Here is a 23,944-nt window from a genome sequence, read left to right on the forward strand (position 1 = left end):
CTCATTTTACATGCGTGTCGTGAGAACTCTGTCTCTCTCTCTCGACTGCTGCTGCTGGACCAGTGTTAATGAACGAGGAGTCGTCGTCAGGCTCGTGGTGTGCAGTTTATGGAAAACGAGATCGAAATCACGGAAAAACTAGTCGTACCTCTGATTTGATTATTCGGTCTTCTTGGTTCTTTCGGTAAAGTCACGTAGAATGGAAATAATAAAATAATACAAATTAAACATAATATGTTTTCTTTTTATTATTTTATTATTCTACGTGACTTTACCGAAAGAACCAAGAAGACAAATCTCTGCAGTCACGAAAGCTTTAAATCAAAAATTGATTATTCGGCTTTATCGCTTCCCCGGGGCCTGCTTATTCGCTTTGTCATTTACAATAACATGGCGCGTGCTGCTCATCCAGATTTAAAATCGTATATCGGATAGACGCGCGCGGTTTGGGTGGAAAATCTGAATCTTTATTCAACCTGGAGAAATCCGATGAGCGATGAAGCTCTTTTTTTGTTACAGGTGTCCGGTAGGGAGGGAGGGGTGCGGGGGGGATGCGGAGGGGATGCGGAGGGGAGGGTCACAGGTTCCAAATGGCTCACAGGGCTATACCTAATAAATGAAACTTGAAACTTGATATCAGCCCTCAAATCTAAATTAAATCATTGATTACTTCAATCCCAACGGGCTTGCCACTCATTTTGCATAGAGTTATGCCAAGGATGCATTTCATAGGACAGCGCTTGTAGTTTACTAAAACAGTCACCAATTTTCTTGGTTCTTTCGGTAAAGTCACGTAGAAGGGAAATAATAAAATAATAAAAAGAAAACATAATAAAATACAATTCTCACGACGTTTCGGCCACAACGCAAGCAGCCGTCTTCAGGTAAAGAACAGGGCTGTCGGAAAGACGGCGTACTCATTCGGACACCGTCTTTCCGACAGCCCTGTTCTTCACCTGAAGACGGCTGCTTGCGTTGTGGCCGAAACGTCGTGAGAATTGTATTTTATTGTTTTCTTTTTCTTATTTTATTATTTCCCTTCTACGTGACTTTACCGAAATAACCAAGAAGATGAATCCCTGCAGTCACGAAAGCTTTGAAATCGAAAATAGTCACCAATTCCTCCACAAGAAAAATTATATAACGCGACTCATGCAAGCCTAATTGTGGCGGACAAGACTTGCAATGCCCACGCTTTTATCTTAAAACGTGATTTCATTAGGACCGGTAATTGAATGAACAAGACGTAATTGTTTCCACGGTGGATGCGTGGAGCCGACTGCCCAATTTGCGCTCTGATGCCAACTCATTAACTGCCTTTAATTTCACGTCAATATTTGGACATGTCTGAATTTTTAAAAAGAGGGGGGGGGATTTTGAAATAATTATAAATCATAGTCTATTTTATAACCTCGAATGCATCTTTATTTCTGTAATTTAAGCACCAACATTCCAAGATTTTGTCCGTAGCATGTACGTGGGTGTTTTGTGTTTTTTGCTGCTCGTTTGAGCAGGAATTTGACTTGCATTTTATTTGAAAAGCGACATGAATTTTTAGTAGGCGACTTTGAGGCTGATGCAGATGTAAGTCAGCAGCTTCTCCCACGCAGAGCGAGCGCTGTCCGAGAAGGAGCCGTCGTTCTTCTCTGCCACCTTGTCCAGGATCACCTCAGCCAGGACCTGGAATTAAAAAAGAAAACACACACACGCGAGGAAATGTTGAGTTTAGGGTCTTTAAAAAGGAGATAAAGGCGCAGCCCTGCAATTACTCGCTCACGCCACTCCCGGCAGAAGGGTTTCTGCACTCGAGAGGAGTTCCGGAGAGTTAGAGACATTGTGTGAACCTACTGGAGATCTGTAAAATAAACAAATGAGCTTCATAACTCATCGATAGCGACGTCACAGACATCAGTCTGCCGGTAGGAGGGGGATGATTGGTACGTGCGTATTTTGTGGGTACAACTTTTTTTTCTTCCAAATGACAACCGAGATTATAAGTTGCAAGTTTAGTTTTTTTGTTCTGGGGGGGGGGGCGGGGGGGCAAAGCACCCGAAAAAAATCCCATGCACAAACTCCACGCACACAGAACATACAAACTCCACGCACACAGAACATACAAACTCCACGCACACAAAACGGACAAACTCCACGCACACAGAACGCACAAACTCCACGCACACAGAACGCACAAACTCCACGCACACAGAACGCACAAACTCCATGCCCGTGTTCGGAAACGAGCTTGTGCCCTTCTCGCTGTGACGCGCGAGCGTTACCGCCGTGCCACCGTGGTGGCCTTCCCAGTGGCTCTCGATGTGTGCGGCAAAAACGACGTCACGAAGACCCCGGGCTGAAGCCAAGAGCATTCACGCTGAACTGCGTTAAAATCGACAACAATTCGCCAGGTTTCAAATAAACCACGCACTTGGCAGGCGTTTAACGGCGACGTGAAATACCCGTTGATGGACCAGGCGATAGTGCAGAGGCGTGCAAAGGATGCGTGTAAACTGATAAACATGTTTGCCTTTGTAAAATAACAAAGTAAAAAAAGAGATTGTCTTAAATTGCACGCTGCAATGCAAATTAGACTTCCAATTGAAGCTTGGAACGCATCTCCTCTGCAAATATACACAGCAAACGTAGCGTGTGTATATGCCTTCTTTTCACTCGTCATGCACATGACCATTTAGGCACAAAATAAGCCCAAATTCCATTGTATATTACAATAGTACAACTCCTGGACACCCGTGAAAAGAGCTTCATAGCTCATCGGATTGCACCAGGATAAATAAACATTCTGATTCTGGACTCTCAGTGCCCTGCAATGTGCTCTATTATTTTGCATGAATGTCACAACGCCTGCGGACTTTCTGAACATCAATACCGGCAAGTCGTTGCTCTCAGAAACGCCACTTTTCTAAGCACATGTGCGAGCAACGATGGTTGAACATCCCCGACGCTTGAATCGGAGCTACAACACCGGCGGGACAGCGCCGACTGTGAGGACAGCTGCTGTTGCCGGACAGATCCGAGTCGTTTTGAGTCGCCAAATGTCGTCCGGCGTCAAATTGCGACGCTTTCAAATCGTCGTCTCGTCGCTCTACGTGGGCCGGCCAGACCACGTGACGACCACGGAGCTGCGTCGGGGCCGTGCGGCAAACCCGACGGGGGTGTTCTTCATTCTGCACCTCGAAAAATATGTGCTTGGTGTGATTGGGGCGCGTGGGGTGATTGGGGTTATTGGGGTGATTGGTGTGCGTGGGGTGATTGGGGTGCGTGGGGTGATTGGTGTGCGTGGGGTGATTGGTGCGCGTGGGGTGCGTGGGGTGATTGTGGTGGTTGGTGTGCGTGGGGTGATTAGGGTGCGTGGGGTGCGTGGGGTGATTGGGGTGGTTGGTGTGCGTGGGGTGTTTGGTGTGCGTGGGGTGCGTGGGGTGATTGGGGTGATTGGGGTGCGTGGGGTGTTTGGTGTGCGTGGGGTGATTGGGGTGCGTGGGGTGATTGGTGTGCGTGGGGTGATTGGTGCGCGTGGGGTGCGTGGGGTGATTGTGGTGGTTGGTGTGCGTGGGGTGATTAGGGTGCGTGGGGTGCGTGGGGTGATTGGGGTGGTTGGTGTGCGTGGGGTGTTTGGTGTGCGTGGGGTGCGTGGGGTGATTGGGGTGATTGGGGTGCGTGGGGTGTTTGGTGTGCGTGGGGTGCGTGGGGTGCGTTGGGTGATTGTGGTGATTGGGGTGCGTGGGGTGCGTTGGGTGATTGTGGTGATTGGTGTGCGTGGGGTGATTGGGGTGCGTGGGGTGCGTTGGGTGATTGTGGTGATTGGGGTGATTGGGGTGCGTTGGGTGATTGTGGTGATTGGTGTGCGTGGGGTGATTGGGGTGCGTGGGGTGCGTGGGGTGATTGTGGTGATTGGGGTGCGCGGGGTGATTGGTGTGCGTGGGGTGCGTTGGGTGATTGTGGTGATTGGGGTGCGTGGGGTGCGTGGGGTGATTGGGGTGCGTGGGGTGATTGTGGTGATTGGGGTGATTGAGGTGCGTGGTGTGCGTGGGGTGATTGTGGTGATTGGGGTGCGTGGGGTGCGTGGGGTGATTGGGGTGCGTGGGGTGATTGTGGTGATTGGGGTGATTGGGGTGCGTGGTGTGCGTGGGGTGATTGGGGTGCGTGGGGTGATTGTGGTGATTGGGGTGCGTGGGGTGATTGTGGTGATTGGTGTGCGTGGGGTGCGTGGTGTGATTGGGGTGATTGGTGTGATTGGTGTGCGTGGGGTGATTGTGGTGATTGGTGTGCGTGGGGTGCGTGTGGTGATTGGGGTGATTGGTGTGATTGGGGTGCGTGGGGTGATTGTGGTGATTGGTGTGCGTGGGGTGCGTGGGGTTATTAGTGTGCGTGGGGTGATTGGGGTTCGTGGGATATTTGATGTGCGTGGGGTGCTTGGGGTTATTAGTGTGCGTGGGGTGATTGGGGTGCGTGGAATATTTGATGTGTGTGGAGTCCGTGGGGTGATTGGTGTGCGTGGTGTGCGTGGGGTGATTGGGGTGCGTGGGGTGATTGGGGTGCGTGGGATATTTGATGTGCGTGGGGTGCTTGGGGTGATTAGTGTGCGTGGGGCCCGTGGGGTGCGTGGGACCTATCGCCCTCCCCAAACCGAGGCACTGCCCTGCCGCTCCACGCACCTTGAAGAACTTGGCATCGACGTTGAGCTGCACCGCGTGCTTCTCGCTCAGCTCCTTTAGTTTCTTGGCGTTCTTCTCGGGCTCGTCCAGGAGCCAGATGGCGTCGTTGACGGCGTTGATGATCCTCTCGGCGTGCCAGCGCACCGCCGTGGAGCCCTTGAGCTTCTCCTCCGAGTCCAGGTCCTTGAACTTGGGGAAGAAGTCCTGCGCGGATGGATTGTCCACGAAGAACCTGACGAGAGAGAGAGAGAGCGCAACGCGTCAGGGCGGCGATGCACACGCGGAATGTGACAGCCACTGCCGATGTGTCTACAGCTATGACTTGTTGAACTTCTTTCGCACCGTACGTAGCCAACCGCGCTCATCGGGAGATGCTGGCGAAGTTAAATTTCGATTTAAAGCTTTCGTGACTGCAGGGATTCATCTTCTTGGTTCTTTCGGTAAAGTCACGTAGAAGGGAAGTAATACAGTAATTAAAATAAAACATAATAAAACAATTCTCACGACGTTTCGGCCACAACGCAAGTAGCCGTCCTCAGGTGAAAACCAAGTCTGTCGAGGCGACAGCGTCTGAATGAAACAGCACACGTGCTTTGAGCATGTTGGTTTTCACCTGAGGACGGCTACTTGCGTTGTGGCCGAAACGTCGTGAGAATTGTTTTATTATGTTTTATTTTTATTATTTTATTACTTCCCTTCTACGTGACTTTACCGAAAAAAACAAAAAGATGCTGGCGAAGGACAACCGACTGAACGCATGAAGCAGTTCTAAAGGAACGAGTTTTCTATTCAGCTTTATCGGTGGTGAACAGTGACCCGGTAGCACTCGCCACGGATGTGAGCCATCGCCGGGGGATCGAATTCGTTGGTTCAGCAGTTTCACTGCTGGATTATATTTTTTCCCCCTGAGGACGGCCGCTTGTGTTGCCATCGAAACGTCGTGATTTTTTTTTCTATCCACGTGACTTTACCGAAAGAACCAAAAAGTATGGATACCTGCAGTCACGAAAGCTTCAAATCAAGATTCAGGTGACGGGGTTCACAGCGCGGCCTGCCAACTACTGCACCACCGCTCTCCATGATATGAGAACGACAAAACGAATGAAATCACGGCACATTTGCAGTATCGAGAATTGACTACGTCCATACCGGATCCAGAATATTGACTCGTGCAAATGGCACGTTGTTCCACGTGGTTACCAGCCGTTGTTAAAGAACGCGACATTCAAATATCTGCCGGCAGTGTGCGCTGGAGAACAGAACGGTGCAGCGTGGTTATTTTTTTTTATCGATTCGAAGTCCGCGGCGGTGTCACAATCACGGCGATCCGCTCGGCTGCTCCTGACGCAGCTGCCTTGCCAATCCACCTCGATGTGCGTTCGTCAAGAAGAAGAAGGAGGAAAAGGAGGAGAGGATCAAGAAGAAATGACGAAGAAGATAAAGAAAACAATAAGAAGAAGATAAAAAAGAAAAAGACGAAAAAGATAAAGAATAAGAAGATACAAAGAGGAGAAAAAGAAGATAAAGAAAATAAATAAGAAGAAACTCATCGAGGCCCCACGGATGACCATAGTCCCCCTACTGCACCCGGGGCAAGTCACGTGTTGCGATGCGGCCCCAACGAATCTCCACGCGCGCAGGAGGAGAAGCTCGCTCTGTGTAAGACGCGTGCGGCACGTGCTCGGTGCAGATTAAGGGCAAACTCGACGGCCACGCCATTGACCGCTGCTAAGAAGAAGATTAAAGGCACCGTAATACCGTGGATGAAGCATTGTGATTACACAACAGCCTGAGCTGGGTATACAGACACCGCACTCTGCGCATTGCTCCGAGTGTATCGCGCCAGTCCCGGCTCTCTCAGCCTCCGCGCGTCTCGACATCGCGTCGACAACAACAACAACTCCACCGATCACACGAATCGAGATTCTTCGTTCGCCCAAGACTCAACCGCGACGGCTGCGAATACGTCCGTCACCTTCTCTCGCGCGTCACAGAAAGCATCCCCCCCACCACCCCCCCACCCACCACTCCCCACCACCCCATCACCCCCCAACCACCCCCCATCACCCCCCCACTACCCCCCCATTACCCCCCCACCACCCCCCCAACACCCACCCACCCACCACCTCTCCACCACCCCACCACCCCCCAACCACCCCCATCACCCCCCACCACCCTACACCACCCCCCGACCACACCCACCACCCCCACCACCCCCCTACCACCCACCACCACCCCCACCACCCCCCACCACCCTCCAACCACCCCCTACCACCCACCACCCCCCCCCCCACCACCCCCCACCACCCTCCAACCACCCTCCTACCACCCACCACCACCCCCCACTTCCCCCCAACATTTAGCCACGCAGCTCAAACCTCCCGCCGAGTCGCGGTCGCTCTCGTCAACGCGTGCATGCCGCCTCTCTGCGGACACCTTCCAGGGCTTCAGCCCTCCCTGGCGATTTGCCGGCTTCCCTCGCGAGGCGCGCGGCTTAAGCGGCCACAGCTGTGGCAAGGAGATAGGTACTCCGCGATGGAGGAGGTGTCGTTTGCGGTTGGATCACGTCAATGTGTGCGTGCGTCGTAAAACCCGCCACCACCCGACACAGCCAATCAGCGAGGATTTGTCGCGTAAACAGAACGTGCCAATTCGCTACCGGTACAGCACTAACCAGTGCGTCGGAGATCAAAGCCACGGAATTTGAAATTCGAGTACGACGTTTCGCCGGTAATTGCAAGCAGCGTCGTCAGGCGACAGCCACAAGATTGTGGAGAAACCCTCCTCCTCCTGTTTCGCTCTCAGATCGAGCTGTGGTGCCCTCTTGCGCGCCTCCACCAAAGCCAGCGGCCGTCTCGTGGACGACGCGAACCGCCAACACCTCCTGGAGCGCGCACTCCGCCAGGGGACACTCGGCTCCGACATTTAGAATCGACGTCGACAAAAAAAATCAACGAAATCATCCTGACGCTGTAAATGTCCACGTGATGAGCCACTTCGTTTGAGTTTTGATTTGTGGCCAGGTCGCTTCTGATAAAGAAGCTAATATATGTCTCGATGTAAAGCTTTCGTGACTGCAGGGATTCATCTTCTTGGTTCTTTCGGTAAAGTCACGTAGAATGCATTTCCATTCTACGTGACTTTACCGAAAGAACCAAGAAGACTAATATATGTCATTGAACTTTTCTTTGGCAATATTTTTTTTCAAAAATATGCGTAGTTTAATTTGTATATTAAGCGATGTGCTTGCCTTTCCGAAAGTGTTCACTCCGATCGTGTTGTAATAACGTCCCGACCCGCCCCCTGTACTGAACACGTGCGAGCAAAAACAACGACCGTGGAGCCCCCCTCGGATTCCTCCCGCGCACATCACAAACAGTCCGACGGCTCCGCGCTTGCGGAAGGTGCGAGAGTGTTTGCGCTTACTTGATGAGAATCTCGGAGCTCGTCGACTCGTATTCGGAGTAGACGCCACTCCACGAGTCCTTGATGGCCTTCTTCTCGTCGTCCGAGAAGTCCGGCTTGCTCCCCGAGTCTTCGATGGGCATGGTTGCCGGCTGATGGGGAATGTCCGCGAAGGAAGCGACGCGCGCGCGAGGTGGACTCGGCGAGTAGAGACGGTCTGAGGAACACCTCCGGTATCTCCCCACGGGGACACTGCCGCCCCCCTTATATATATAATCATCGTCATCTCTGTCTGTTCATACATTCGGGCCTAGGACATTGTGAGACGAGGGGGGGGGGGGAATTATATTTCTCAACCGTCTCCAAGTTGAGAAAGCGCGCGTGGAGATTGTGTGGACGAATGCCAACAATGTGCAACTTTCATTGTTTCGCGACATTTTGTGTGGTTCGAGCTTCAGCGATCATTGGCATCGATAGCATCAGGCGAATTCCACGTTGTATCCCATTAAGGTACGAATCAGGTCGATGGAATTGTTTCCACTGCTAACGAGTGGAAACAATTCCACTACTGGACGAAGGCCTTCCGCAAGTCCGTCGCTGCCGCTCGTCACCGTCCTGCGTGCATTTCACCTCTCCATCTGCACGGCACCACCGACGGGCACGGTTGGCTACGTACGGTGCGAGAGAAGTCCAACACGTAGTTTGGGTCGCGTGGTCACAGTCGCACTCCAGTGGCTTGCGTCTTTAAAAAAATAAAAATTCCCATCCATGAAGGAAATGCGGTGCGTATCGGCCTGATGATGTTCTGATGATGTTCTGATGATGTTCTGATGGTGTTCTGATGATGATGATGTTCTGATGATGTTCTGATGATGTTCTGATGATGATGATGATGTTCTGATGATGTTCTGATGATGCGGTTCGTGGTTACACCACCAGTGTCGTCGAGGAGGTGGAGGAATGTCACAATGAGGAGGTGCGACCTTGTATATATGTATGTACGTATGTTGCATTTCTTTCGCACCGTACGTAGCCAACCGCGATAATCGGAGGTGCGGGGGAGGAAAACAAACTAAACGCAAAATCAAGTTCTAAAGAAATTATCTTTCCATCTAGATGTTAAAGCGCATCGCTCCAGTGAACTACCTCGCCTGGTATACAGGAGGTCGTGGATTCGATCCTGACCCTAACACCTGCTGTATATTTGGAGCTTGCGTCTCTCTCTCCGTGATCGCGTGGATTTTTCTCCGGATCGTGTCGTTTCTCCCTCCACATTCAGTAGCACGCGTTTAGAGTATTTGGCTGCGATACATTTCCACGTGGTGATCACGTGATGGTGATGATGACGACACGCCACTTCGTTGAGCTATCATTCGTGGCCAGGTAGCTACGTAGCTCAGTGGGCCTACACCTGGTCAAATAAAAATTAAACGAAATAGTCGAGTGTATGGCGGCAGTGTAAATCAGCCAACTGTGACTCGCTTATACTCTAACGTATTATCCGCGAACTCTTCCGCCTTGATTTCTCCAATTAAAAAATAAAACATATTTTGGAACCAAAGTGAAAAAACATCGAACGCCGTTGGAAATAACTTGACGAAAGCGTTTCACCTTGTTCGACTTCCCTTGTTATATCTTACATATCACACATATCAGTTACACTGCCTTCATGTACATCTCACCGTGGCTGTTTCCGTTTTTTTTAAATGGTGTAGTATGATGAGGATGATGATTATTCTTACGATCGCTGTTATTTTTAAATCCTTTATATTAAGTTCACTTGCTTGCTTGCTTAGGACCGTGCAAATCTTTCGGTCGTTTTTTAAACCACTTCCCGTGATCCAATCGAGCTGACATTTTCCACACAGACTCGTTGTGCGTGACAATTAATTTTCGTGAAAAAAAATTCCAAAATTTTACACTTTTTAGGACAAAAATATAATATTTAATTACCAATTGCTTAATGCTGCCATGCAATCATCTGACCCATAGGTGGCAGCCATCTCAAGCCAGAGGACGCCACGCATATAAAGGATTTATAGTAAAAAACTTTGTTTTTATGGGTTATACTTGTTAACCACGTTTTATATGCGGGCCTCGGCTCGTGACAGCTCGGATGACCGCAGTGGCTGTCAGCCGAGTCGTGACGATCTTTCGCAGTCGACACAGGAATGTTTGGTCGATCTTATTAAAAGTAGACGACACCAACAACCAAGACACGGAAGGAATACAAAGGCAACTATCCCCCCGTGCTGTTAGCGAGCAGCACCTATGAAGGCCGAAACGGTGCACGAGGGGTTGGGTGACCAGCACCACGCCCGGCCACCTCTGTGGGTAGGGCGAATACGCACGCACGCGCACATTCTTATCACAGTTTAGGTGGCCGAGTAGTGCAGTCTGGCAGGCATTGCCACACCCACACTATCTCCGCTCCATCAACTAACTGCAATGCCAAGGGATTTCCACACCCTGTCGGCACAAGCAATACAGACGAAATAATTTTTCACAATATGCATTGCAATTTTTTTTGATGAGGGCATGGGGGGAAGGGCAGTAGCGGCGTAGTGGTTCGCACACTGCACTATAAATCGGGCGAACTGAGTTCGATTCCTAACCGACGGCTAACATCAGTGGTGAGTGACGCGCTGTCGTCTCTCCCCTTCACCAACCAGAGGACTTCCCCGGGTGGTGAAGCCGAGCGGTTGTGGCTTCGCACGTGACCTGTGATTGTATTGCAGGGCAGCACTCTGGGACAATGGCACCTTATATGGCTCTTATATGGCCAATCAACTGTTGGATGAAGGTCTCCAACACCATTGGTCGTGGTTGGTTGTTTGGCGAAGAGGGAGTCAGGGACCGAATCACATTCTCACTCGCCTCTCACGTTGGCCGTGGGGGGGTAATCGAACTCGGCTGTCCGGGTCTCACAGCGGCGCTGCGCTGCGCCACCACTCCTCAACGTCACAGCAGTTTTATTTTAATCGCGTACAGCCTTTGAGGACACCGCGGGACCGAACATTCGTAGTTTTTGTTTGAGCGTGAGAAAAACAACTCGTGGTCGATGTGTACGCTCAATCAGTGACAATTGACACCAACACATTTTAATCATCTTTATTGCTCATATCTGTGGAGCATAACACGGTGCGGTGAACGCATTAATTGTCTTCCCAAAGGGCCCGCGTGCGCTGTGAGTAGAAGTGAGGGTCACGATATCACCACGGCCACGCGTACGTTCTCTGGGCCTCGACACTCGTTCCGATGCTTCAACGAATACCCGACAGAAGCCACGGCACGAGATGATGGCTCGCCCGGCCTACGAGTCGAACGGTGCCGTCCGCGTTCGCCTCCCCTCTGAAAATTGCCCCGCGCCGTTTTCCACCGGCGTGTTTTCACGTTGAACGGGACAGAATCGACGCCGTTAGAGCTCCCGGCAAGTGAGACGAAATTTCGGACACCGCGTGCCCGACGACCCGAAGACGCGTTCTGAGCGCCGCACAACTGCGGCACAACTGCGGCACAACTGCGGCACAACTGCGGCACAACTGCGGCAGACGTTGCCATCTAGAAGTGGCATCGCCTCGTGGGCCCCCCATTGCTTGAGGTGGGACACAATCGCTGGTCTAGGAAGTGTTCCCATTTAAAAAAAACTGATGATAATACAAATTTGAAATTACAATTAATTCAAGCGATGCGCATCAAGCGCTGAGGTCGATGATGCGTTCGTTGTTGTAGGTTGGACAGCCCCCAGGTTGCATGTGCATCACCGCAAGCAATAGAGCCGGATTGTGATGTCAGGCAAGGGATCCAGGCGGGAAAGGTAATGCCCTCTTGAGTGAGGGTGGGTGAGCGTGTGAGTGAGTGAGTGAGTGCGTGAGTGAGCGTGTGAGTGAGTGTGTGAGTGAGTGTGTAAGTATGTGTGTGAGTGTGTGAGTGAGTGTGTGAGTGAGTGTGTGAGTGAGTGTGTGAGTGAGTGAGTGCGTGAATGAGTGAGTGGGCGTGTGAGTGAGCGTGTGAGTGAGTGCGTGAATGAGTGAGTGAGCGTGTGAGTGAGCAAGTGAGTGAGTGTGTGAGTATGTGTGTTAGTGAGTGTGTGAGTGAGTGTGTGAGTAAGTTAGTGTGTGTGTGAGTGTGTGAGTGAGCGTGTGAGTGTGTGTGTGAGTGTGTGAGTGTGTGAGTGAGTGTGTGAGTGTGTGAGTGAGTGTGTGAGTGAGTGTGTGAGTGTGTGTGTGAGTGTGTGAGTGAGTGAGTGAGTGTGTGAGTGTGTGTGTGAGTGTGTGAGTGAGTGTGTGAGTGTGTGTGTGAGTGTGTGAGTGAGTGTGTGAGTGAGTGTGTGAGTGTGTGTGTGAGTGTGTGAGTGTGTGAGTGAGTGTGTGAGTGTGTGAGTGAGTGTGTGAGTGAGTGTGTGAGTGTGTGAGTGAGTGTGTGAGTGAGTGTGTGAGTGAGCGTGTGAGTGTGTGTGTGAGTGTGTGAGTATGTGTGTGAGTGTGTGAGTGTGTGAGTGAGTGTGTGAGTGAGTGTGTGAGTGAGTGTGTGAGTGAGTGTGTGAGTGTGTGAGTGAGTGTGTGAGTGAGTGTGTGAGTGTGTGTGTGAGTGTGTGAGTGTGTGAGTGAGTGTGTGAGTGTGTGTGTGTGAGTGAGTGTGTGAGTGAGTGTGTGAGTGTGTGAGTGTGTGAATGAGTGTGTGAGTGAGTGTGTGTGTGAGTGTGAGTGTGTGAGTGAGTGTGTGAGTGTGTGAGTGTGTGAGTGAGTGTGTGAGTGTGTGTGTGAGTGTGTGAGTGTGTGAGTGTGTGAGTGAGTGTGTGAGTGTGTGAGTGAGTGTGTGAGTGTGTGAGTGTGTGTGTGAGTGTGTGAGTGTGTGTGTGTGTGAGTGTGTGAGTGAGTGTGTGAGTGTGTGAGTGAGTGTGTGAGTGTGTGAGTGAGTGTGTGAGTGAGCGTGTGAGTGTGTGTGTGAGTGTGTGAGTGTGTGAGTGTGTGAGTGAGTGTGTGAGTGTGTGAGTGAGCGTGTGAGTGTGTGAGTGAGTGTGTGAGTGAGTGTGTGAGTGTGTGAGTGAGTGTGTGAGTGAGTGTGTGAGTGTGCATGACTGTTGGTGGACCTACGAGTGCGGACGGGAGCAGAGCCCCCGTGCGTGACCGCAGTGACCGCAGGGACCGCAGTCGTCCTGCAAATCTGACAGCAGCGGCTCGTGCCATCACCGAGGCCGGCAGTGTTCTTCACTCATTCTCAGAGGGGGCGGGGGGGGCACTTTCACCGATAAGGCATCGTCACTGTGTGAGAGCCGCCACACGTTCGAGCTCAGTGGGGAGTTTGACAGCAGCACGGTGATGATGATGGTGATGGTGCTGGGGGTGTTCTCACTCTTTGTGTATCGTCAGGGGCCGCACAAAGGCCACCAGAGGGCCACTAAAGGCCACAGAGGGCCGCTAGTGGCCTCCTGCACCCTGCACACTGCACCCTGCACACTGCACCCTGCACATTGCACCCTGCACACTGCACCCTGCACACTGCACCGTGCACGCTCCACCCTGCACCTGCACACTGCACACAGCACACTGCACACTGTACCCTGCACACTGCACCCTGCACCCTGCACACTGCACCCTGCACACTGCATCCTGCACACTGCACCCTGCACACTGCACCGTACACGCTGCACGCACATTCTTCTTCGCCGTCTCGAGGACAAATTTCCCCCAGTTTTGAACTCGTTTGAAAGAATGAATGTGTGTGTGTGTCGCTTGAATTAATGAATGTGTGTGTGTCGCTTGAATTAATGAATGTGTGTGTCGCTTAAATGAATGTGTGTGTCGCTTGAATGAATGTGTGTGTGTACGTCTGTGAGCCAATGTGCCACGTGAAGCAAGTACGAGTGAGTGTGCGTGCGTTAATGCTTATATACGACTATAATCATAACTGCTAGAGGTTATAAAAAAAAAGTATAGGATTATGTTAATTCCCTGATCTTACTTTGTTAAAAATGTCTTGCTAAGGTTACAAATGTATGGACTATGCATTCTAGGCGGCAGCCTTTCACCTGAGCGAGCCACCACGTTTCGCTGGGCCCAGCCAGATGCGTCCAGTGAATGGACGAGACCTCGGCTTGCTGGATGAGCCCAACGCAAACTGTTTGCCCAACGTGCACCTTGCGAACGACGATGAGTAGAGTATTGTTTGTCTGCCTTTCAACGACCAAATGCCGGTTTACATTTCTCCGCGTACACATATTCCCGTATCTGTCGTGCGCGTGTGTGTGTGTGTGTATCGTGTGTGTCAGTAAACAACACAGCATACCAATGCGCGTGTACTTGCGTGTATATTATTACACTTGGAGGCCAGCCGGACAATGAACCCGATAGAATGAGACCATCGCGAGCCCCCGGAGCGAAGTTGGCTCACAGCAGTCGCAAAGTTCCCCCGAGTCCTGAAACTCGCCGCTTAGGCAACAGGAACGGGCTGTCCGCCTTTCAGATGCGAACCCTAAAATACCTTCATCCAACAGTGGACTGAAAATGGATTTGACGATGACGATGATTTTGATGGAAGTGCGCGTGCGTGCGTGTGTGCGCGCGCACGTGTTGGATGTGTGTGTGTGTTGGATGTGTGTTTGTGTGTTTGATGTGTGTATTGGATGTGTGTGTGTGTGTTGGATGTGTGTGTAGTGTAGTGCAGTCCGTATAGAATTCGACGCGTGATAGATTACACACCGCGTGATTCGTAATTCGTCTCGGCAAGTGTGTGCGTCGCGCACAAAAACCATCGGTTATATTTGCGCTCGCGATATTGGCGTGATATTAAATTCATTCGACTGCAAAAAAACAAACCGTAGGGACATTTGATTTTTGTCTCGTACGTCTGCAGATAATGCTGAGGATTAAAAAAAGAAGGTAAATTCGTGTAAAAAACGTTTTACCATTTCTACGAGTAACTACTGTACTAGCAATATGATATTTTAAAAAAGGAGACGTAAATGTCTAAGTATAATGGCCATCATTGTGAGTACATTGTCACAGCGAGTAAAAATACACAAAAAACCCCACTCTGTACGGATGGTGACTTTGAAAAATGCACACCGGATTAAATGCGTCATAAAATGCAGAGTTACCATCGGATGAACTCCGCGAGTCTCAGTTTGAATCGTGACGTTAAAACTCAGCCAGGTGTCTCATCTTTAGTGGACACGTTATTTGGCAATGTTGCGGTGTTGGGCAGTGGTGGCATAATCATGGCGTGGCTTCTGGAGAGTGGGTACGATTACTCCTATTACCCCCGTGTCGTGCTGACGCCCCGGATGACCGAATTTATTATTTTAAAAAAATCAAAACACCGCATTCAAGAAGAAGCCACCCGTTACGCACATGCCACGGGATGCACACTGCACCACTCCACATCTCCACCACCCAACACCCGCCTGTGGGATTACAATCGCCGAGTAGGAATTGCTTCGTGTCATTTTGTGCTTTATTTCTTTTTAAATCCCACTCCTCCCCCCATGAATGCCGTAAAAAAGGACACTACGGACCGGTAGAGGTTAAACAAATAAACAAAGCAAGCGTTGTGTTGTCTTATACTTTGCCGGGGCATTGAGTGGTTCTACTCTCTAATCGATGTGCTTGCCCACGGAGGCGCGGTGCCGTGATTGGCCGAGCCGTTGCTCTGCGGTAGCTCGTCCCTGATTGGCCCAGAGGTGCACGCGGCGACGCTGGCGACATGGCCGCGAACGCGTGGAAGCCCGCGGCGTGGGTCAAGACGACTGGCCTTCGAATCGCCCCGTTTCACGTTACACTTTAAGAGAGGACGTCTTACGACACGGACGGGCAGTAAGTATGCCGTCAGTCTGGTGGATGTATCAATATCACCATCGCCCCCCCCCCCCCCGTGTTCAATGATGGAGACATACGCAAGTTTCGGCAAAAACAAAAAGCAATGTTGACAAAATGAACTGCCGTCAAGATGAGAATATAACCCATAGCAGACTGCCCCACACTTCGTTCCCGGTGACCCACCACCACCACCACGCGCTGTCTTCCCGCGTTCACCGATTTATTGCCCCCCCCACCCCACCCCCCATTCAAATACAAATGAACTCGCCCCACGCTGCACGCGCCAGATGATTGCTAAACACGTCCTACGTGACGCGTTCAGAGATTATCGCTGTCTGCCTAAATAGAGCCGATTCAAATGAAGATTGGGATCGCAGTGTGCGCGCGCGTGTGTGTGTTCACACACCCGCGCGCCCCAACAGTCTGTTAAGGCTAAACAATCATCGCGCGCGTGCAACGTGGAAATGCCGGATTTGCATTCGAGGAGTAAATTGGCAAAAAAGGCGGAAAGACGGAATCGTGGATGGCCTTTGAATGGGGGGGGGGGGGGGTCACGAGGACTGGAGTCTGCCAACAACTCTGCCCCACAGGCTCGGGAAGAAGAAATGCCCCCCCACATGAATTTCCTGATTTAAAAAATGCCACAACAATGAGGTAGCTGAGACACCGTGGGAGGTGCTGTGACCGCAGACGGCCGCTTTAATTGGTGAGCTAAGAGACGGCCACTTTAATTGGTGAGCTGAGAGACGGCCAGGGCGGGAGGGGGTGGGGGGGCGAGTCAGGATGCCCGCTCAGGAACCTGACGGGAGCCCCGCTCCGCAGCATCGCCCCACGAAACAGCGGCTGTCTCGGTGGGCGCAGTCACGAAAACACGCAGCGGCGCCGGGGATAGTGTACGCGGCTCTGAGAGCCACCGTCGGGCGCATTTGAAGCGAATTTGTTCCGTTCATCCAACCGTCGTGTGTGTGAGTTTACCAACGCAGAAGGCGACGCCTTAAGCGGGCATTTCTAGGAATGTTTAGCCGATATAGACATGGATCACTAGCGTACAAAAATATAATGAAAGCATGCTTAAGCATATGACTTGTGTAGTGCGTGGCTCTATAAGGTGTATGGAATGAATTGGGCAATATCACAATTATTCAAGGGACGGAAATTCTCGCTTAACGCTGAACATTTTTTTACGCGTGCCAAGTTCCCAAATCAGCACCTGTCGCGGATAACCGGTGACAGAGTAACGTCATCTTTCCTACTTCTTTATTTAAGCGACAAATCGGAGACTGAAACGAATACATTCGGGGTCATGGGCCGCCCCGTGTGAGAAGAAGCGACTGGCGCGATGTTGAATCGTCGACATCGCCACCGCCGTCTCACCAATCCTATGCGGCGACGTCACAACATTTGGAGTCGGGGGGGGATGAACGAGCAAAGCGATTTCATTTCCACGTTGATTTTCATTTGTTTTTTAAGAAATTGCGGCGTGGCCACGGCGCGGGTGTTGTCTCTCTGTTGTTGTTTTGTTGCCGACGGCAACCCCCTGCGGTGAGCGACTGCGGCGGCATTGAGCGACACCTCCGCTAAGCGGGCTACACCTTTATTGTATCGACTTCATTTCGTTAACTTTCTTGAATCAACTTTATTTCCGCCAAAACTTAATTGCGCGCGCGGGCGGGCCGCTGGTGCCACGGTCGCGCCCTCCGATGCGTTGCCGCGTTTCATCGCCGCGACGTTTAAGCTCAGCAGGATCTACAATGTGGTGCCGAACGACATCAAACAAAACAACAACACCGCCACAACGATTTCGCGAATCTCGAGAACTCATCGCGCGACGGCGGGACAAACCCCACGCACCGCTCTTCGTCGCTACGATCGTTTCAATGTTACCACCGTTCGCTCTGCCCCCCTTCCCCAAAGCTGTGCCGCCGAGTTAACCCGCAGAGTACGGAGTGGGGGGAGGGGGTTGATGGGTGGGGGAAGGGAGGGGGTCAAGCGGGGGGGGGGTAGTAGGGGGGAGCGCCCGCTTAGAAAGCCGAGCGCAGCCCAATGCAGATGATGCTCAGGAGCTTGATCCAGGCCGAGCGAGTGGCGCCGCTGAAGCTGGCGCCGAAGGTCTCGCCCAGGATGTCGAGCAGCACGTTGGAGATGACCTGCGAGCAAGGGGAGCAGCGGGCCGCGGTCAGGGCCGCCGCACACGCGGGGTGCACACAGGGGCCGCACAGCCGCCCGCTCGCGTAGTAGCCGCCTGGCTCCGTGAAGCCATTGGCCCGCGTTGGGTGAGGGTCAGGGCTGGGGTCACGGCTAGGGTCACGGCTAGGGTCGGGGTCAGGATGAGGGTCAGGGTGGGACCGTGATGTTGATGTCTCACGTCCAGTTTGACGCCTTGACGAACGTGCGGCTCACCGCCAGCAAGCACGTGTTCCCGTGTTTCCTTATTCTCCAGATTATAAGACCCAACACCCCCCCCCCCCCACCGTATTTTAATGTAAGACTGACCATATTTGTTTAATAATTTTACCCGCGGGTCACAAGGCGCTGTAGCATCGCAGAGCAAAAAGAAAACCCACAAAACAACTTTAAATGCGTCCACCAAACTGACGGTGTGGGATCTGTCTTACTTTGCACAGCGCCTTACAATGCAGATGATTCGGTAATCGTACTTGGGTGGCTTGCTGGGCAGGGGGGGGGTAAGGGTTTTACTGTCTACGGGATCTGCACAAATGGGCCGCGGGGTGGCATCCAAATCACTTCGCGGTGTTGGTAGGAGGATGCACAGACGTCGTTACCCGATCACGATCTTAGTTTAACGAGATTGCCCCCAGTGCAAGCACCCATATTACATATATAAATATGTCTGTGCAGACACAATAACACGTTTTACAGCTCCACGCTGCCACAGCAACAACAAACAAAACTAAATTTGTTTTATCTCAACGAACACTATCAGCCGTGTTTCAATATCAGACAGAACATTTATATGTTAATAATAGGGTTTTCCCCTTTTTTCTGGCAACAAAACTGAAACCTTTTTACAAGGATTCATGTCTGCATTAACCACAATACTTGCAGTCAAATGCAAACAAAAAAAACACTATGATAATATATGCATTGTCCTTGAGACTGATTGGTCCACACCAAATGCTGTGCACGTTTCACGTAATTTAGTTATATATATATATTCCCCAGGGTATTTCTTCTAGTGTTCAATTTTGTTCACGAAATTAGTGACGAAACATTTTGGTCGACAAAGTGTTTTTTTGTTTTGTCAAATGCGATCCGGCGATTTCAGCAGTGTGCGCGTTGCAGGGTCCAGAGTGCAGGGCTCAGCGTGCAGAGTGCACGTGCGGTGTGCAAGGTGCAGCGAGCAGGGTGCAGCGTGCAGGGTGCAGAGTGCAGAGTGCGGTGTGTTTTGGGTTCGGGGTGTGGTGTGCGGTGTGCATAGTGCAGTGTGTTTGGGGCTCAGCGTGCAGAGTGCACGTGCGGTGTGCAGGGTGCAGCGTGCAGGGTCCGGTATGCAGAGTGCGGTGTGTTTGGGGTGCAGGGTGCAGTGTGCATAGTGCAGTGTGCAGGGTCCAGAGTGCAGTGTGGTGGGGTGCAGGGTCCAGTGTGCATTGTGGGGTGTGTTTTGGGTTCGGTGTGCGGTGTGTATTGTGCGGTGTGCAGTGTGCGGTGTGTTTGTAGTGCAGTGTGGCGCAGTGTGCGGTGTGCATTGTGCGGTGTGCAGTGTGCGGTGTGTTTTGGGTGCAGTGTGCGGTGTGTTTGGGGTGCAGTGTGGCGGGGTGCAAGGGCCGAGTTTGCGGGGCGCAGCGTGCAGGGTTCCGGTGTGCGGTTTTGTTCGCGCGGAGCAGCGTGCGGCAGGAGCGAGTGCGCACCTTGAAGTACTGCGGGTCCACCTTGAACTTCTCCGCGTGCTCGGCGCTCAGCGAGTGCAGCTTGGCGGTCTGCGCGCCGGGGTTGTCGATGTTGTCCACGAGGTCGTTGACGAAGGCCATGATGCGTTTGGCGTGGTCGCGCACCTTGGCCGACGACTTGAGCTCGGCCTGCGACGAGATGTCCTTGAACTTGGGGAAGTACTTCTTCACGTCCCCGTTGCTGCTGATGAATCTGCAATGATGATGGTGGTGGTGGTGATGGTGGCAGCGGCGATGTTGGTTAGGGCGCCGTGGTGGCTAGGAGGTATTAACTACCTCGCCTGGTGTGCAGGAGGTTGTGGGTTCGATCCCGATCCCGACCCCGACGCCGGCTGTATATGTGGAGTTTGCAATCTCTCCTCTCGTGGTCGCGTGGATTTTGTCTCCGAGTCCTACGGCTTCCCCCCCCCCCCCCTCCACATTTAGAATCAACGTTTCTCTTTAGATTATTCGGCTGCTATAAACGTCCGCTTCCGTTGAGCCTCTGATCAACTGCGAGATAGCCTGGTCGCTTCTCAACTAGAGCTATGCAGCTCAGCGGTTAAATGAAAGAAAACAAAACGGTTTGGTTCAGTAAGTGAACGAGAGCGGGCCACCATCAGCGCTCGCTCGGCTGCTGCTGTGGGCAGGGGACCCGGGAGAGAGAGAGTGCCCCTGGAGAGGGTGGGTATCTGGCGGGGCCAGTGTTGACCAGTGGCGGATTATCCACGTAGCAAAAGTAGCTACACATGCAGCTACTGCATATGTAGCGGCTGCATATGTAGTAGCTACACATGTAGTAGCTACGGGCCCCGCACTTTCAAGGGACCCGCGCGAAATGCATTCAAGCTATCAATTCCGGTTCAGTGATTCTGCACTTGCTCTATTACTATAGTACTATACTGCCTTCAACTTTTACGAACGACTGGGTGTTTAAGAAGGTTAGCGATTTGTCGTATTATCTGGATGCATAGCAAATGAAAAAATACAATTACTTTACTATGCAAGTTAATAATTTACGTGTTTTAATATTTACGTGGTTTTATTTATTTATTTAGGGCCCCTTTATAATGTCTGCTACAGGCTCCGCATTAGCTTAGTCCGGCTCTGGGTGTTGACGTCTGGCGAACCAGGGAGAGGTCACATGGAGACTGCGGATCCCTGTGTACCCCCCCCTCACCCTCCCACCAATGCTGAACCGAAGGCTCTAACCACGTACTGGGTACCTGTGAGAAAAACAATGAAGAGCTTTGCGATTGATCGGATTCCTCCTGCCGTCAAAATAAAGACTCTCATTCTGACAAGCACACGGCTGACGCGGGGATTGTAAATCTCAGCAGACAGTCGGGGGTCATCGACTCAACAACGCAGCCGTGATGCAAATACAAGACCGTCAATAGCAGACACGCACGCGAATGATGATTACATTAAACGTAAACAAAAATGAAGTGACGGTAGCAGACCGAAAATCCGAACTTTAATGTTTGACACGCGGTTTGGAATATTTGGGTTATCGGGGATGCTGAGTTATTCGTGGGCTTCTCGCCTCTCCCCGTGCCCCCCTCTCTGCACGTCCACAAGAGATGCCACTCCACAATCAAATGAGGGCACTTCATGCCGAGTGCTAAGCCATGAAGGACAGACCGCGCGGAGGCCACGATTCGTGAGCTTGAGGAGTGAATAGCGCCCGTGACGGACACGACTTCGCCTGCATGATGATGGCTGATTAAGTGCCCCTATTTCAACCACGTGAGCGCTCACTGCCTAGGGGGATATGAGTAATAGATAAATATAAAAAAAAACTCAAAGGACAAACCAGGTCCCTAAGTGCCAGCATTCTCAAAGCGCGGGCATCGCATTACACGAACAATGCACAACAGCGTAAAACAGCAACAACACGAAAGGCCATCGGTTTTTTCCCCTCTCTCTTTCGAACACGAAGACACCTTAGACGCGTTTGCATTCGAATTGTCTGCGTAGAATACGCACGACGACGATGACGATTATTACGGCACAAAGAAGAAGGACGATGCTCATTGTGGACAATTCGAAGCCGCATCGATGACGACGCAAGGAAAAACGACGAACCTCGGGGTGGACATTCGAATCCGTATCGATGACGACGCAATGAAAAACGACGAACCTCGGGGTGGACATTCGAATCCGTATCGATGACGACGCAATGAAAAACGACGAACCTCGGGGTGGACATTCGAATCCGTATCGATGACGACGCAATGAAAAACGACGAACCTCGGGGTGGACATTCGAATCCGTATCGATGACGACGCAAGGAAAAACGACGAACCTCGGGGTGGACATTCGAATCTGTATCGATGACGACGCAAGGAAAAACGACGAACCTCGGGGTGGACATTCGAATCCGTATTGATGACGACGCAAGGAAAAACGACGAACCTCGGGGTGGACATTCGAATCCGTATCGATGACGACGCAAGGAAAAACGACGAACCTCGGGGTGGACATTCGAATCCGTATCGATGACGACGCAAGGAAAAACGACAAACCTCGGGGTGGACATTCAAATCCGTATCGATGACGACGCAAGGAAAAACGACAAACCTCGGGGTGGACATTCGAATCCGTTATCGATCGTTGCCCGCCCGGCCGCCCCGGGCAGCGACCGCCTCACCTGGCCAGCATCTCTGCGCCGACGTCCTCGGCCTTGGCGTTCACGGAGGGCCACGTGCTCTTGATGGCCGCCTTCTCGTCTCCACTCAGAGCCGGGGCGCTGCCGCTGTCCACGATGGCACTCATGACTGCTGCTGCTGCTGCTGCGGAGACTTTGGAACGGCACGAATTGAAGAGGCACAGAGAAGAGGAGAGAGAGAGGCTGCGGCTCCACAAGCGAATGTGTTCCCCTTATATAGGCGAGTCCGCGAAGACGACACGCGTGGCTTCTGCCGAGGAGCCTCCTGGCCAAAAAAATAACCAATACCCCCCCCCTACCCTGACCCTCCCCCCTCCACCTCGCCCCCACCCACCCACCTACCCACCCCCGCGTCTACCCCCAAACAATGTTAGGAGGTTTATTTTGTGTTGCTGCTCCGCCGTTTGGTTGATAGCGGCGAGTCACGTAGGCAGGCGCATCCCAGGTTACCGAGGCACGCACGCGCAGTCACTCCCCGAGTTACGCACGCACAGTCACTCCCCGAATTACGCACGCGCAGTCACTCCCCGAGTTACGCACGCGCAGTCACTCCCCGAGTTACGCATACGTAATAGTAGCCGGTTGCGTTTCGTTTTCTCTAACGCCATGGGAAAGAAGGTAAAAAAAACCCCAGTGATGGCCGTTAGAGTGTGTAACTTGTTTTGAATATATTGCACGGGGAACCAGTTGGCTGTCAAATTAAAACGCTTCGTTGACTTGTAATACTTTTCTTTCTTTCGGGAGCATCCTGTTAATTATTTGCAGCAGGGAGCGCTGATGTTGCTGCTGCTACTGCTGCGATGTATAATCTCGATGGAGTAATTTGCAGTGTTCAGCATTGGGATGATTTTTTAAAATGTCAATGCCAGTTACATTGGAGAGTTTTTTTAAGCTATGGGAGGAAAACCGGAGGATCCGCAAGAAATCCATACAGAACAGGGGGAGAACATACAAACTCCACTCACTCACTCTGTAGTACAGGGGGAGATCATACAAACTACACTCACTGCAGAACAGGGGGAGATCATACAAACTCCACTCACTCACTGCAGAAGAGGGGGGGGAAATTAACCCGTAAAAACAAAGTTTTTCACTATAAATCCTTTATATGCGTGTTCAATGGGCCACAACCCAGCCCACATTGGTCTTTGAAACGGGCGGCTAGAGTCCTCTCGTCCTCTGGCTTGAGATGGCTGCCACCTATGGGTCAGATGATTGCATGCCACCATTAAGCAATTGGTAATTAAATAAAAAACCAAATTACCTAAAAAGTGTAAAATTTTGGAGAAAAAAATTTCACGAAAAGAAATTGTCACGCACAACGAGTCTGTGTGCAAAATGTCAGCTCGATTGGATCACGGGAAGTGGGTTAAAAAACGACCGAAAGATTTGCACGATCGTAAGCACGCAAGCAAGCAAGTGAACTTAATATAAAGGATTTAACAAGTAAACCCGTAAAAACAAAGTTTTTCACTATAAATCTTTTATATGCGT

At 51.5% G+C, this 23,944-nt stretch overlaps 3 protein-coding genes across 3 annotated transcripts in view; 1 reads left to right on the forward strand and 2 right to left on the reverse strand.

Moving 5' to 3' along the window:
* LOC133340676 (cytochrome c oxidase subunit 6B1) overlaps positions 1-23,944 on the forward strand; it is a 240,484-nt gene that overhangs the window by 184,973 nt on the left and 31,567 nt on the right. The window lies entirely within an intron of this gene.
* Positions 1,403-8,334, reverse strand: LOC133340659 (globin-1-like). The gene is made up of 3 exons (XM_061549056.1): positions 8,097-8,334; positions 4,671-4,902; positions 1,403-1,680 (listed from the first exon to the last, which is right to left on the reverse strand). Exons 1-3 carry the CDS (start codon positions 8,216-8,218, stop codon positions 1,555-1,557), a joined length of 480 nt encoding a protein of 159 aa, XP_061405040.1. The 5' UTR covers positions 8,219-8,334; the 3' UTR covers positions 1,403-1,554.
* On the reverse strand, positions 14,367-22,682 carry LOC133340658 (globin-1-like). The gene is made up of 3 exons (XM_061549055.1): positions 22,433-22,682; positions 19,762-19,993; positions 14,367-18,039 (listed from the first exon to the last, which is right to left on the reverse strand). The coding sequence occupies exons 1-3, from the start codon at positions 22,555-22,557 to the stop codon at positions 17,914-17,916; spliced, it is 483 nt and encodes a 160-aa protein (XP_061405039.1). The 5' UTR covers positions 22,558-22,682; the 3' UTR covers positions 14,367-17,913.

Source organism: Lethenteron reissneri, chromosome 10, assembly GCF_015708825.2.
Source record: "Lethenteron reissneri isolate LAM-NWPU_2019-01 chromosome 10, ASM1570882v1, whole genome shotgun sequence".
In the NCBI taxonomy this organism is placed as follows: Eukaryota; Metazoa; Chordata; class Hyperoartia; order Petromyzontiformes; family Petromyzontidae; genus Lethenteron; species Lethenteron reissneri.